The 12,971-nt window shown below is 41.6% G+C and overlaps 1 protein-coding gene across 2 annotated transcripts; it reads left to right on the top strand.

The window, feature by feature from the left end:
* The first annotated feature begins 330 nt into the window (after positions 1–330).
* Positions 331–12,915, top strand: wdr91 (WD repeat domain 91). Of its 2 annotated transcripts, none has more exons than XM_004561911.5 (18): positions 331–629; positions 2,776–2,912; positions 3,122–3,301; positions 3,381–3,588; positions 3,705–3,787; positions 4,812–4,921; positions 7,706–7,877; positions 8,815–9,006; positions 9,186–9,358; positions 9,456–9,510; positions 9,614–9,709; positions 10,065–10,159; positions 10,548–10,701; positions 11,629–11,737; positions 11,861–11,973; positions 12,117–12,224; positions 12,426–12,515; positions 12,620–12,915. In XM_004561911.5, exons 2-18 carry the CDS (start codon positions 2,790–2,792, stop codon positions 12,782–12,784), a joined length of 2,226 nt encoding a protein of 741 aa, XP_004561968.1. In that variant the 5' UTR covers positions 331–629; positions 2,776–2,789; the 3' UTR covers positions 12,785–12,915. The 2 variants fall into 2 exon arrangements, with proteins under 2 accessions (XP_004561968.1, XP_004561969.1); XM_004561912.6 differs by lacking the exon at positions 331–629 and adding an exon at positions 1,833–2,523.
* Positions 12,916–12,971: the final 56 nt, after the last annotated feature.

The following is a 12,971-nucleotide window of genomic DNA, read 5'->3' as shown; positions in this document are numbered from 1 at the left end:
GGTGTATACATTTAAGAGGAAAAAAATGTAACTTACAGAGGTTATAAAGAAAAAGTCCTAAATTTTCACTTTAAAGTCATACGTTTGTAGTAATTTTCGGATATTAAAGACACATATATACAAGACGAAATAACTGTGATTTTATTTTTCAGTTGCTTTTAACACTTTTAACAGCTGTCTTTTTACTCCAGCACGTACACCACTTTTAACTACTAGAAGGGGTGAGATTTAGAGAGGAAAACACACACAAAAATGCTACATTCTTTGTAACATTTTTGCAGGTAACAGCTGGTATATCCGGCACAGGTGTATTGAGACGTGCTGACCGATAGAGGGCGCGCAGGATGCGCAGTGTGTGGCTGCGTTATACGTTAGCTCATCACATGACTGTCAGGAGGAAAAATAGAGCAGGAAGAGAGTTTTCTTTCTCTTTGTTGTTGTAAACATTTAGTTTTCACAATAAGACGGAAGAGCAGCTTTGTGCTCTGAAGATTCATGGATCTAAAAAAGTGCAATTCTGTTTCTGGGTGGTGACGGTTCACTTTCATGGTGCTGAAACCAAAGAAAAGACCAAGCCAAACTTCGCCTTAAATTTGCTTCATTTAAAATAATCTGGATTCTCCTCCGAGGTACGTAAATGTTAAGACGTGATTTTATGATTTATTATGTTATAGCATAATGAATGTTAATTCTGCCTGCATTTGGCCTGTTTAATGTGAGAGATTTTGTGTAATAGTGATTGTAACGTGTTCCAGTCGATTGTTCTGGTGGCACACTTGATGCTAAAATGAAGCTAACTGCAGTTCCTGTGTCTCTTCAGATTTACAATAATACATTTTCTGAAATCAGTCAATGTTGACATCGTTTGATGTTTGCTGGGATGGATTGTGAATCTGAGTTTAAACTTACATTTGCCGTGTGTACCAATTAAAGAGATTTTCAAATAGAGTCTGGCCGAAGTGTTTTTAGCAACAAAAAGCGGTGGAGGAAATCCAAATAAAACGGTTACATTTACAAAAATGATACTTTATATTCTGCTTCAGACTTTTAAGGATCTAAAGTACACTTTCTTTTTTCTTTTTTATAACTATCGACGTCCCGCTGTGGATGCATAACGGTGATCTAATGTTGTTTTAAGTTAGCGGTCAGTGCATGAAGAGGAAGTGTTTTAGGTGAATTATTGCTAATGGAGTGAACGCTACTGAAGTTTAAAAAGAAATTGAGCAATATTACCTTTTACCTTCTTCATCCTTTAGTTGAGAAAAGTGACATTAAGTGGGTTAGATTGTCATGTTAATATTGTGATGTCAGTGTTTTGAAGTCTGTTAAATAATCGCTGACATACAGTAACTAAATACATTTACTCAAGTAGCTCTGCCTGTTTCACAGCTCAAAATAATCCTTTTTTAATTTTACTGTCTACTGTTTCATGTCACTTGTCTCAAACAACCTGCTTTAGCTCCTCCTACTTTAAGCCACCTTTCTTCTGATTGGCTGTCTTCTGTAAACAGAAATTCTGTGGCGAGATGACTAGAAATAAGGAAAATAGGTCCGCTTAATCTACTAAAATGTGTAGGAACTTTATACCGAGTAGCGGTGAAAAAGAGAACATTCTGTCTGCTTAAAATAATGTGCGGAAACTTTAAGGTGGTCTGAATCCTTTCTTCATCTACCTTATTTCTAAACATTTTCATGCAGTGATGTTTATAGACTTTTATTCTGAAGAAAATGTATCTGCACACTTAGTAACCTCAGTATTAGCAGAGGTTGTAAACTAATGTACCAAAAATAGCCCCCTTCAGGCACCCCCCCCCCCCTGCAAAAAAAAAAAAAAAAGAAATCCCTGTGCACCTGTGCAGGTGCATGATCAGTTTCCTGGCTGGCTGACAGGCCACAAATGGTTCCTTCCTCTCACCCTCAGCACTGGAGCTCCATAAAATTATGTGCCGAGAGCAGGACTGTTCTCAAATAATAATGCATCTGCCCACTGGTATGAAATCAACCACCTTTCACCTGGTATAAGGAGAGCAACTTTGAGCTGAACTCAGGAAACCGAGGGGACCATGAAAAAACAGCAGAGTATTATTCTACCCTCTCAGTATAAATCAGGCCTAGGTAGAGAAAGTGGATAACTTCAAGTAACACCCTGCTGAAGAAATCCCATCAAGGCTTCTACAACCTCATGCGATTAAAGTACTTCAAACTCCTGCTCAGGGCGCTTAGGAATCTCTGCACTTCTGGGAAGGGTGCATCATTCCCTGGGCATGACCACTTATCCATCAGGAGGGTAGTTGATTCAGCTGAGAGAAGAGGATGTGTACTTCAGATGATGCAGATCTAGAGCCGAGAGGATCGCGGGAGATTCTTCCAGCCACCCTAACAGCTGACTGCCATTGGGGAGACACTACTGTGTGCTGTTTATATGCTGCCAGCACAGAAACAATATGGAGAAGCTTTGATCTTCATGCCATCAGACTGCTAAAGCCCACACCACCCACTACCTACACATTACTCAGCTACTCGGTGAGATCAATGGTTTGAATGTCTGTCAGCTAATATTAAAAGAAAAAGTTGATTGGAATTCTTGTGTTTATGTCTTCTTCTTTATTTGTGTACAGCCAGAGTGCTGGATATTATACTTGTATAAATGTGTATGTAAGAAATAATCTTAAAACCTGAAGTTAAATGTCTCTGTCTTTATACTTTCAAAGAACCAAATGACTACAGTAGACACAAACTGAATAATCATAATAAACGCTGACTTGTTCCCTGTAGGGTCAGAGGTCACCATGGGCTCTGCAGTGGAAAGGACAGATGAGCATGTGAGGGAGTATCTGATCTACCGTGGCTTCACCAACACTCTGAAACATCTGGACAACGACATAAAAGCTGACAAGGAGAAAGGCTTCAGGGTATGGCTGGCAGAAACGTTGTTTGATGTATTTCTGTTTCCTCACAGCCTCACAGTAAAATAGTCACATCATCTGGAAGTTGGAGAAAGGAGCTTGCAATGGTGTGAAGGGTTAACGAAAAAAGCTGCTATTTCAGGTTTTTGAAGATGTTTCTTCTTTCAGCAGAAAAAGGACACTGAATAACTTTTCATTATTTTTGTGCTGTGCAGGTGGATAAAATCATCGATCAGCTGCAGCAGTTTGTCCAGAGCTTTGACCTGGCTGGTCTGAAGGAATATTGGCTCTACCTGGATAAACGTCTGTTCAGCAGACTCGAGGATGTTTACAGATCCACCGTCAACAAGCTGAGGATCAGCCTGTACAGATACTACATCATCAACACCGTGCAGGTATCACCTCATGGAGAAATCAGACATCCTGCTGCGTGTTTCTGAAACAAAGATTTAAAAATCTATCTCGTCCTTCCAGAAAGGAAACCTGGAGAAGACTCAGGAGTTTTTCCAGAAGCAGGCGTCAGAGCTGCAGGGTCAGGCTGAGTGGCGTGATTGGTTCATCCTGCCATTTATCTCCTCCCCTGAGCAGAACTCCGCCTTCTGTCAGTACTTCTCCCGCCAGTGGTCTGACACCTTCCTGGTTTCACTGCATAACTTCCTGTCGGTGCTCTTCCAGTGTATGCATATCCTTGAGTTTGAAACACACAGCCAGCCTTAATATTCAACATGCTCTGACAATTTAGAGGCGGCCGCACTGATCTGCTGGAATTCAGTTTTCAGTCCTTAACTTGTTTCCCACCTCAGCCTGTCCTCCTCAGCTTCGATGCTGAAGTCCAGAAGATGACCTGCCTGATGGAGGAGAACGAACAGCTCCGTCAGCTGGTGAGAGAGTGCATTTCATTTTAAATTAAATCAATTTTGCATGAATAATGCAAATGTAGATTTGTTCAAAAAAGCTACAACTGATCCCGTCGTTTACTTTTAATCACCCGCCATGCAAATTAAGTCTCATTATTTAGCTTAAAAATTAATTTCAATGGGTTTCCAAAAGTTCTGTTTACTAATTAAAATCAAATCAAATCCTATTAATTCTCACTGTATTAATCCCATGATTTGGCCACCACTCCGTGCCACTTTATTAGGTACACCGTACTCCATTGAACCCCCTTTTGCCTTCAGAATCACTTAAATTCTTCATGGAATATTTGACAAATGTCCTCTGTTAGGTGGATATCAAGTGACTGTGGAGGCCATTTAGTATAGTGAACTCATTGTCCTGTTAAAGAAATCAGTTTGAGATGATTTGAACTTTGGAACATAGCAAATTGTCCCAAAACATCAATTGTAAAATGTTACATTGTGCTTGCGGAAATGGTTGACAGCAATGCTCAGGTAGGCTGTGACATTTAGTTGTTACTCATTGGGCCAAAAGTGTGCCTAGAAAATAATCTCCACACCTTCCTATCGGCTTGATGTAGCTGAGGCACTGACCTAAGCAAGACATTTCGATTGAGAAAAGCCACTCAGAGGATATTTTCTACTCTTCATCCCATTCTCTGTAAACCCTAGAGATAGAGGTTGCGTGGGAAAATCGCAGTAGATCAACCTGGCACCACCAACCACGCCACATTCAGAGTCAGTTAAATCCCATTTGTTCCTGATTCCGATGCTTTGTTTGAACTTCTGCCGGTCGTCTTGACCGTGTCTACGTGCTTAATTGCACTGAGTCGCTGCCATGTGATTGGTTTATTCCATTTTTGAACTAACAAAAAGTTGGACACTAGTACTTAAAAACATAGACTAAGTGTAAAAGTTTTTTCATGAAACAAAGTTTTAAAATGTGATGTGCTCCATGCTAAGCTGTAGTCAGGGTAGACGTCTGACCTGTCTGCTGTATCTTCGCCAGCTGTTCGCCCTGCAGACGGAGAGCCGGGATCAGAGGGATAGAGATGAGATGATCCACCACAAGCTGCCGACATACGTCCAGAACATGGACCGACTGGGAGACACTGAGCTGTGAGAGACTAACATCACTGTCTTTACTGATGACTAACCACAGCAAAGATGGCTGCCATTCTGTCCATTTTTAAACACTGCCAGCATCATGATGCTTTTAACCATCAATAGTCAGCTCATTTCTAAAATTAATGCCATGCTTTAGTATTTTTATGGAAAAACTGGCGTATTGTGCTTGTATTTATCACTTTGAAACTCTTAATGTGTTTTGTGCTGTGAGTTGCAGATGGCAGCCATCTTAAACCTTAAAATATTAATCAAGATTTTTATCCATTGCAGCTTTGTGGTTTCGTTTGTTTTTATTTTGTTTTCTTAAGTTACATTTTAACACAAAGCACAGAATGAACATGGACTGATGTTAGCATGGTTCAGGCCTAAATGACAACTAAGGTTGTTGCACTTTTTGTGACAGTATTTATTTAATAAATGACGTAACCTCATATTTTCATATTCAGGCACTTTAAATCAAACAAAACTGAGTTATTTTATATTTATCCATATAAAAAAAACTATTTAAAACCATATTTTAGCTAACGTATTGTTGCCAAAAATGCCAAAATATTTATGCTGTTGCAGTATTTAAACTGTGTGCTGTAATGCGGTTGATGTTTCACAATAAACAATTCACCTGATGAATTGTTCCATTGAGCCATTTTTTTTTTTTTTTTTTTTTTTTTTTTTTTTTTTTGTTAAACTTCCAGGCGATCGATAGACCGGGCCAGCAAATACACTTCCCCAATAAACTTTAAAATACTCTAAAAAAATGTGATTGACAGAAGTATCTTTTAAGAAGTTAGTTAAAGCTCCTCATCTGGATCGTTGACGGGGCTTGAATCGATGTTGGACCCGATCTGAAATGGACCCAGAAAAAACCCAAACTCAACACACTTTTTATTTTAATGGATGCTAAGAGGTTAGTTGGCTGATGATGGCTGATGATAAGGCAACCTAACTTTTGCAGTAAGTGTTGTTAGACAATTACACATTCATTATTTCCTCTTCAAATGAATAATTCAATGCATGATGGTGATAAACCACACCCACCAAGTATTATACACAAAAATGGTCTTGACAACAAACACATGGTGACCCATTTGGTTCTGAAGTGGACTGAAGAAGACCTCTAACAAGAAGCCCTTGGATCCATTCATTTTCTTCTGCTTATCCAGTTCAAGGTCGTGGCTGTGCTAAAGCCTGTCCCAGCTGCCATAGTGCCACAGGGCAAGAGGTGGGGTTAACTCTGGAAAGGCAGCCAGACTGTCCCAGGACCAACACAGAGAGACGGACAACAATTCATACTCACATTCATACCTAAGGTTTTTGCATTACCAATTAACCTAATTCCATGCATGTTTTTGGACTCCAGGAGGAAGCCAGAATTCCTGGAGAAAACCCACGCAGATACTGGAAGAACATATAAACTGGAACTCCGCACAGAAAGCCTGCAACCAGATGGTGGATTTGAACCCAGGGCGTTCTTGCTGTGAGGCAGCAGTGCTAACCGGTGAAGCAAAATCCTCGTGGTTCTGAAGTGGATTTATGAAGACTTTTACCAGGGAGCACTGACTTGATTTTCTACTTTTTTGGAGTAACTAAAATACAGTAGACCCAAAAAGATCTTGACCAGAGATCACTGATAACAAAGCCACGATACCCCACTTGATTCTGAGTAACTGAGAAGCCTGGGGACCAATAAAGATCTCTACCAGGAAGCAAAGGAGCCCTGGCAACAAAGACTATGTCTCCCACCTATTCACAGGAAGAAGCAACACATCTTTGGCTGAGGATCTCAGACTGCACATAGGTTTTTGGGCCAACCCCCCCTTCCTCAAAAAAAGCTACTTTCGTCTGTGCCCTTGTCAGAAGAGGTCACCACAGCTCTGCATCTTTGATTTGGCAGTTTTATGTTGGATTCCCTTACTGAAACAAGGGAATTTGTGTCTCAATACACTAAAATCTCACGCACGGTTATGAAGAGAATTAGAAAAATTCTTCAAAATTGAAAAACCAACTGGTAAGCATAGTAGTAAGGGTAGAAAAAAAGAAGTTTTTTAGGCAGTCAAAAGTCTAACCTTATTTTTTACTTACTGAAAATATAAAAGTTTTAATGACCTAAGTATCTTTGATAGTGATTGGTCCATTTATAGAGGTCTCTTTTGGAAAGTCATAGCAAGACTGGACAGAAATGGCCTGTCACACCTTTGTTTTGATATGGTGCAAACAGTGTTGTTGCTTCATAGTGAGAACTGCTCTATAAGTCCAATGAACAGCAACCGGCGAACCAGCAGCACGGTCATTGAAACCCCACGAACTATTGATGCTCATGGGGTCGAAAGGCTTGCTGGCAAAGAGCTACAAATCATTGAAGACCTTGATGCTACTTTTTGTCAGAAAGTGTCAGAACACACATAGTGCAGCTCTACTTGTTGAAAATGGACGTGTATAGCTGTAGACCAGTCAGTTTACACATGTGGACACCTGTCCACCAGCGAATGTTCACCCAACTGGACAAGTGAGCGGTGCAAAAGGATAAATGCCAGATGCATGTTCATCATGTGCTTAAAAAGGAAGAGATGGCAATTATGTGATCAAGACAAGTCGGCATAGCCAGTATGATATCTTGGGTTCTGGTGTTTATTGTGCTCACTTTAACTATCCAAAAATTGTCGCAAAACTCATACCCTTTCATGGCAATGGCATTTGCTGATAGCTGTGGTCTCTTTGCTTGGATTCACTGTAGTAGTATGCTGTTTTAAAACTTCCTTTCTTTTATTCTCTTTGTAGGGACTTAGTGACGAGCCAGCGAGCTGTCAGCACTGCCACCACCCCTACCAGAAACTTCTTCTCAACATTCCTACCACAAGGCAGACGAGCCCCAGGGAAACCAATGCAAGCCATCTCTGGGTCCTCACCAAGCCAGGCAGCAATGGGCAGGAAGGACCCACTGAGTAATCAGGTGAGCACAAGGAATTGCCAAATTCACAGATTTAAAAAAAGACCTTGACTCACAGACTGGATGGTTGTTTTTTTAACAAAATTGGGTTTTTTGCAACTAGTGAGTCAGAGACAGGTCATCTTATGTTCAAAAGCTGATGATTGTATATGGAAAGTGAAAGACCCTTCACTTTAGAAATTTGGTACTTGGGACAGTATACCTTCTTCTGAGTTACCATCTCATCAGGAAGATGATAAAGACTAACAAACCCTAATAAAGAAATGTCTCCAACTAGTTGGACTTTGATGCTAGTTTCTAATGTTGGCCTAGCAGTCTACATAGTCAAATGTATGGGGTATCTGGTTGTTGTTATGGGCTATTTGGCAACATGTACAACTGTTGTAAGAGCTTGGATTGTATTGTCAGTAACAAGTCAGACTTGTTCCTGTTGGAACTTAGTTGGGGAGATTTGGACACCTCTTATGTGAGGTGTGTCAGGCACACACAGGAGACTCCCAACACAGATCCAGGACACACCAGAGAGGTCAAGTCTTTTAATTGGCTTGGGAAGATACAAAAAAAGCTGAAGTCAGGAGTAAGGGAGGCCTAGGCATCTTTGCTTATACTACCAATGTGATCTGGACCCAGATTAGTGATAGAAAATGGATAGGAAATGGCAAAGATTCATGATGTACAATGGGCGGTAACCAACCTGTCCAATAAGAGATGTCTGTTAAGGACTCTGCAGCAGACTAAACTTCACACTGATTCAGGATCGAGGCTTGATTGGGTTCATTGGGTGTGTCCATTAGTATAATAAATATTGGGTAATGAATTTGATATTTTAATTATTTTCTACCACAAAGTTTGAAAATCATTCCCTCAGAGAGTAATAGCAAGCTGCACTCGTGTTCCAGTTTTCTACATCTACGGTTGTAATCATTTCCATCTTTTTTAGCCTGTGAAATCTAAAGAAGCAGGCCAAGTTAAGGAGGTGAAGCCAGCATCTACCCAGTCATCAACCAGTGAACCAGTGAGCTCCCAGTCCCAGCTGTCTACAAACCAGTCAGGGAACCAGAATTCGAGACACAAAAGAATCCAAGATCATGAGAAGGAGAGGAAGGAGCTTTTCTCCAAACCACCACCACAGGTATAGTTGCATCCTTTAGATATGCAACAAATGCGATGCCCTTAGTCTTACCTTACCTGTGGAGGTAAAGGTCAGCTATGTTCAAACAGTTTTGCGAGTGGTCAACCTGCACTTTGAATTAGTATGCTGGAAGACAATAATTTTTTGGTCTGGTGAGCCCTTTCATGTGTTATCTTCAGACATCAGAGAAGAAAGGGGAGCTGGGGGAGGTGGAGCCTCCCATTGAGTCCTCAAGTGAACCTACCGATTCCTCAAACAGCAGAAGCTGCGGTCCAAGCCAAGAGGAACCTCCCTTCATTAAACTCAGCCAGGAGGAGTACGGAGAACACCACTCATCCATCATGCACTGCAGGTCTGTCTGTCACAATTCACCCACTTTAAGGATAAAAACAAAAACTCAGCCTTAATTAGTTTTTTTTTCTTTCTGTTGCCCTTCGCTTGTTTTCAAGGGTTGACTGTTCTGGTCGCCGTGTCGCTAGCTTGGATGTTGACGGAGTCATCAAGGTAAACCTGCATTTCATAGTCTTCAAGCTACGGTATTCTAACAGCATATACTGACAGGAAAACTCATGAAAGACTTCTTCCTCTGCCCCTCCTACTCCGTCAGGTGTGGTCGTTCAACCCCATCATGCAGACCAAAGCCACCATCATGTCCAAATCTCCTCTAATGTCTCTGGAGTGGGCCACCAAACCAGACCGACTGGTAGCAGTGTTTACTTTCAGATACATTGATTTTATAAATATTCTGATAAGGTAACATTTTACCATGCACTAGGTCACCAATGATCCACCTAACGTTACGGTTAGGATTTCGTTACTTGTTTTCAGACAGTTGTCTCTAGTGCAATGCATACAGAACAATTGCACTGCCAAAATTAATTTGCAAGACTTAATTTGAAAGGTAAAATCTCTTAGTTCCTTGATATTTGCCTATTTAGCACTAGTCAAAACAAAAACCCAACCCTAAGCCTAAACCCCAAGGTTGCTTGTGACCTAGTTGATACACCAAACACATCTGTCCAACAGTAAAATGTATGTTTGCATGTGTGTGTGATCAGTTGTTATTAGGCAGCGGCGTTGGCACAGTACGGTTGTATGATACGGAAGCCAAGAAGAATCTCTATGAGATGAACATCGACGAGGCTCATCCACGGTAAACCTGCACCCTGGAGCTCCTCACTAACATAATTAGGACCAATTTCTGCCTCTTTGTTGGCTTTGTATTGCATGAAAGTGCCTCCTTGCTGAGACAAAAAAAGTGTCTAAAAGCTGCAGCTCAGGAACTCAGAAGTTTTTATGGAGCGCTAAACTGAAAATCTGATCCAAACGTGGTTATGTTTCAGTATCAGTAATGTTGTTATGTGCCAAAATTAATGTTAACCCATCCGATAGTGATGGAGCTAAAATGGGTGGTGCTCTTTTATTTTATTACATTATAATTACATTACAAATTGAATGGAACTACGTCCATAAACTAGATTTACTGTGTCTTCAACAGTCGAGGTCATCTCCATATGAGAATGTATTTTTCTGCCTTTCAGTATCTTGTCTTTAGCCTGCAGCCCCAGCGGTTCATCATTCGTCTGTTCAGCTGCAGCTCACAGTCGATCTGGAAGTGGCGAGTCTGCTCCTCGACTTCCCATAACGGTGTCTGGTCAGCTGCTGCTATGGGACACCAAGACTGTCAAACAGCAGGTGGTTAACTGATCATTTAGCTAATATGTCTGCACATCAGTCCAAGACCAGGAACAGGAACCACTGGGTTTAAAGAATGTGTATTTAAAACCCCAGCTGTAGCAGAAAACTGGAGCAATATAAACTCCAACTGCACAGACTGAGTCAAGGCGTCCAGTTCAGGTAGCTGACGTGAAGCCTCAGGGAGCTAGCAGCTCAGAGGGCAACCATGTGTTAATCAAAGTGGCCACACCCTTAATTTTAAGCTGCAATGGGGGTCAAAATGGTTTATGTATAAACACATTCATACACAGTAGTGTTATGACCTTTAGAGGCAAAACTGCTTTTTAGCAGGCTGTAAATGTATTTATTTCTCCTGTAAAGCTGGACGTTTTACGCCAAAAAGGTTCTATGGCAGGGGTGGCAAACTCCAGGCCTCGAGAGCCGGTGTCCTGCAGGTTTTAGATGTGTCCTTGATCCATCACAGCTGATTTAAATTGCTAAATTACCTCCCCAACATGTCTTGAAGTTCTCCAGAAGCTCGGTAATTAACTAATCATTTGATTCAGGTGTGTTGACCCAGGGTGTTATCTAAAACCTGCAGGACATTGGCTCTCGAGGCCTGGAGTTTGCTACCCCTGGTCTATGGGACTGATTCACTGCTAGAGTGAGCCTCCAGTGGACATGATTAGAGCTGCAGTTTTTGGCACTTCAGCCCTATAGGTGCTGCTTAAACTGTGTTTGCACATTTTAAACAGGCTACCTGACTGCTCTGGCAAACCTGAAACCTGTTTCCAAGAAAGGTTTGGGTATTAACTCAACTTTTCCTCTGTTATGTGCCTGCCTATGAGCTCCAATTCAGTTTCCTTGACAGTTACAGTTAAACTAGTTAAACTGCTCTTTTTATTTCCTGCCTGTAGCATAATGTTCTGACTTTCTGTCTTTCAGCTCCAGTTCTCTTTGGAGCCAGAACCAGTAGCCATAAACTGCACAGCCTTCAATCACAATGGAAACCTGCTGGTGACTGGAGCCGCTGACGGAGTCATCAGACTGTTTGGTCTGCGTTCATACTCGATTCATCCAAAGATTATTTTCAAGGAGGATTAATCTGTGGCCTCTTTGCTGTCACTTACCAAAACCCAAGTAAGTTAAATACATTTCTGTCCTCTGTCTTCTGTAGATATGCAGCGGTATGAGAGCGCGATGAGCTGGAGAGCTCATGATGGGGAAGTTTACAGTGTGGAGTTCAGCTATGATGAAAATACCGTCTTCAGCATCGGAGAAGATGCCAAGGTGCGTGAAAGCCAGAACTAGTGTAGCTCCGTCTGTTCTCCTTATGTTACTCAGGAAAGTCAAGAAAGTGTGTGTGTGTGTGTGTGTGTGTGTGTGTGTGTGTGTGTGTGTGTGTGTGTGTGTGTGTGTGCGTGCGCATGCAGTTTATCCAGTGGAACATCCATCGCTGTGGGGTTAAGCAGTCGGAGCAGATTTTACCTCAGGACGCCACCGGGCCCTTCGTCCTGTCGGGGTACAGCGGCTACAAACAAGTAAGCAGACCTGCTGGTTAATTTTCAAGACAGCACTTCATTTGATTTCATGACCAAAGCTCGCTAGAAAACATTGAATTCTACAAAGCAAATTAAACTCTGTTCATAAGAAAACATTTTTTATAGTTCAAAGAAGTAAAATCACCAAAGTAAACAATTTGGGGTGCTTTTTTCTAACTTGGTGATATAATTCTTGTTCAGGTTCAAGTCCCTCGAGGTCGACTCTTCACGTTTGACTCTGAAGGTCAACACGTCCTGACCTGTTCTAGCTCCGGTGGACTCATATACAGAGTGAGTACACCTTCATGTCTGTCTGTAAGTAAGTAAGCAAGCATTCTTTAATGCTTTAAATGTGTTTTGTATTTTAAAAAATTTCCTGGTCCCCTCTCTTCCAGCTGGCCAGTGGGGAGTCAGCTCTGGAGAGGGTGCTGTCACTGGGGGGGCATAAAGCACCAGTGGTGACCGTCGACTGGTGCTCAGCAGTGGACTGCGGCACCTGCCTGACAGCCTCCATGGACGGGAAAATCAAACTGAGCACGCTTCTAGCACAGAAGTCCTGACTGGGGACCTAACGGAGGTCCTCTGTTCTTGTGTGTCTGTGCAGAGATGAAAGGAAGACTCGAGGAATGTTTCATGATACAAACAAACCTGTTTTTAAATCAAATTAGGATTAAAATCTCACTGAAGGTTCCACCGTAGAGCTCGTTTCTTTTGTTAAAGCTGTATTTGTTGGTGTTTTCAGGCCTT

This window comes from Maylandia zebra, linkage group LG7, assembly GCF_041146795.1.
Source record: "Maylandia zebra isolate NMK-2024a linkage group LG7, Mzebra_GT3a, whole genome shotgun sequence".
Classification (NCBI taxonomy): Eukaryota; Metazoa; Chordata; class Actinopteri; order Cichliformes; family Cichlidae; genus Maylandia; species Maylandia zebra.
This window is presented reverse-complemented; position numbering and strand designations above follow the sequence as displayed.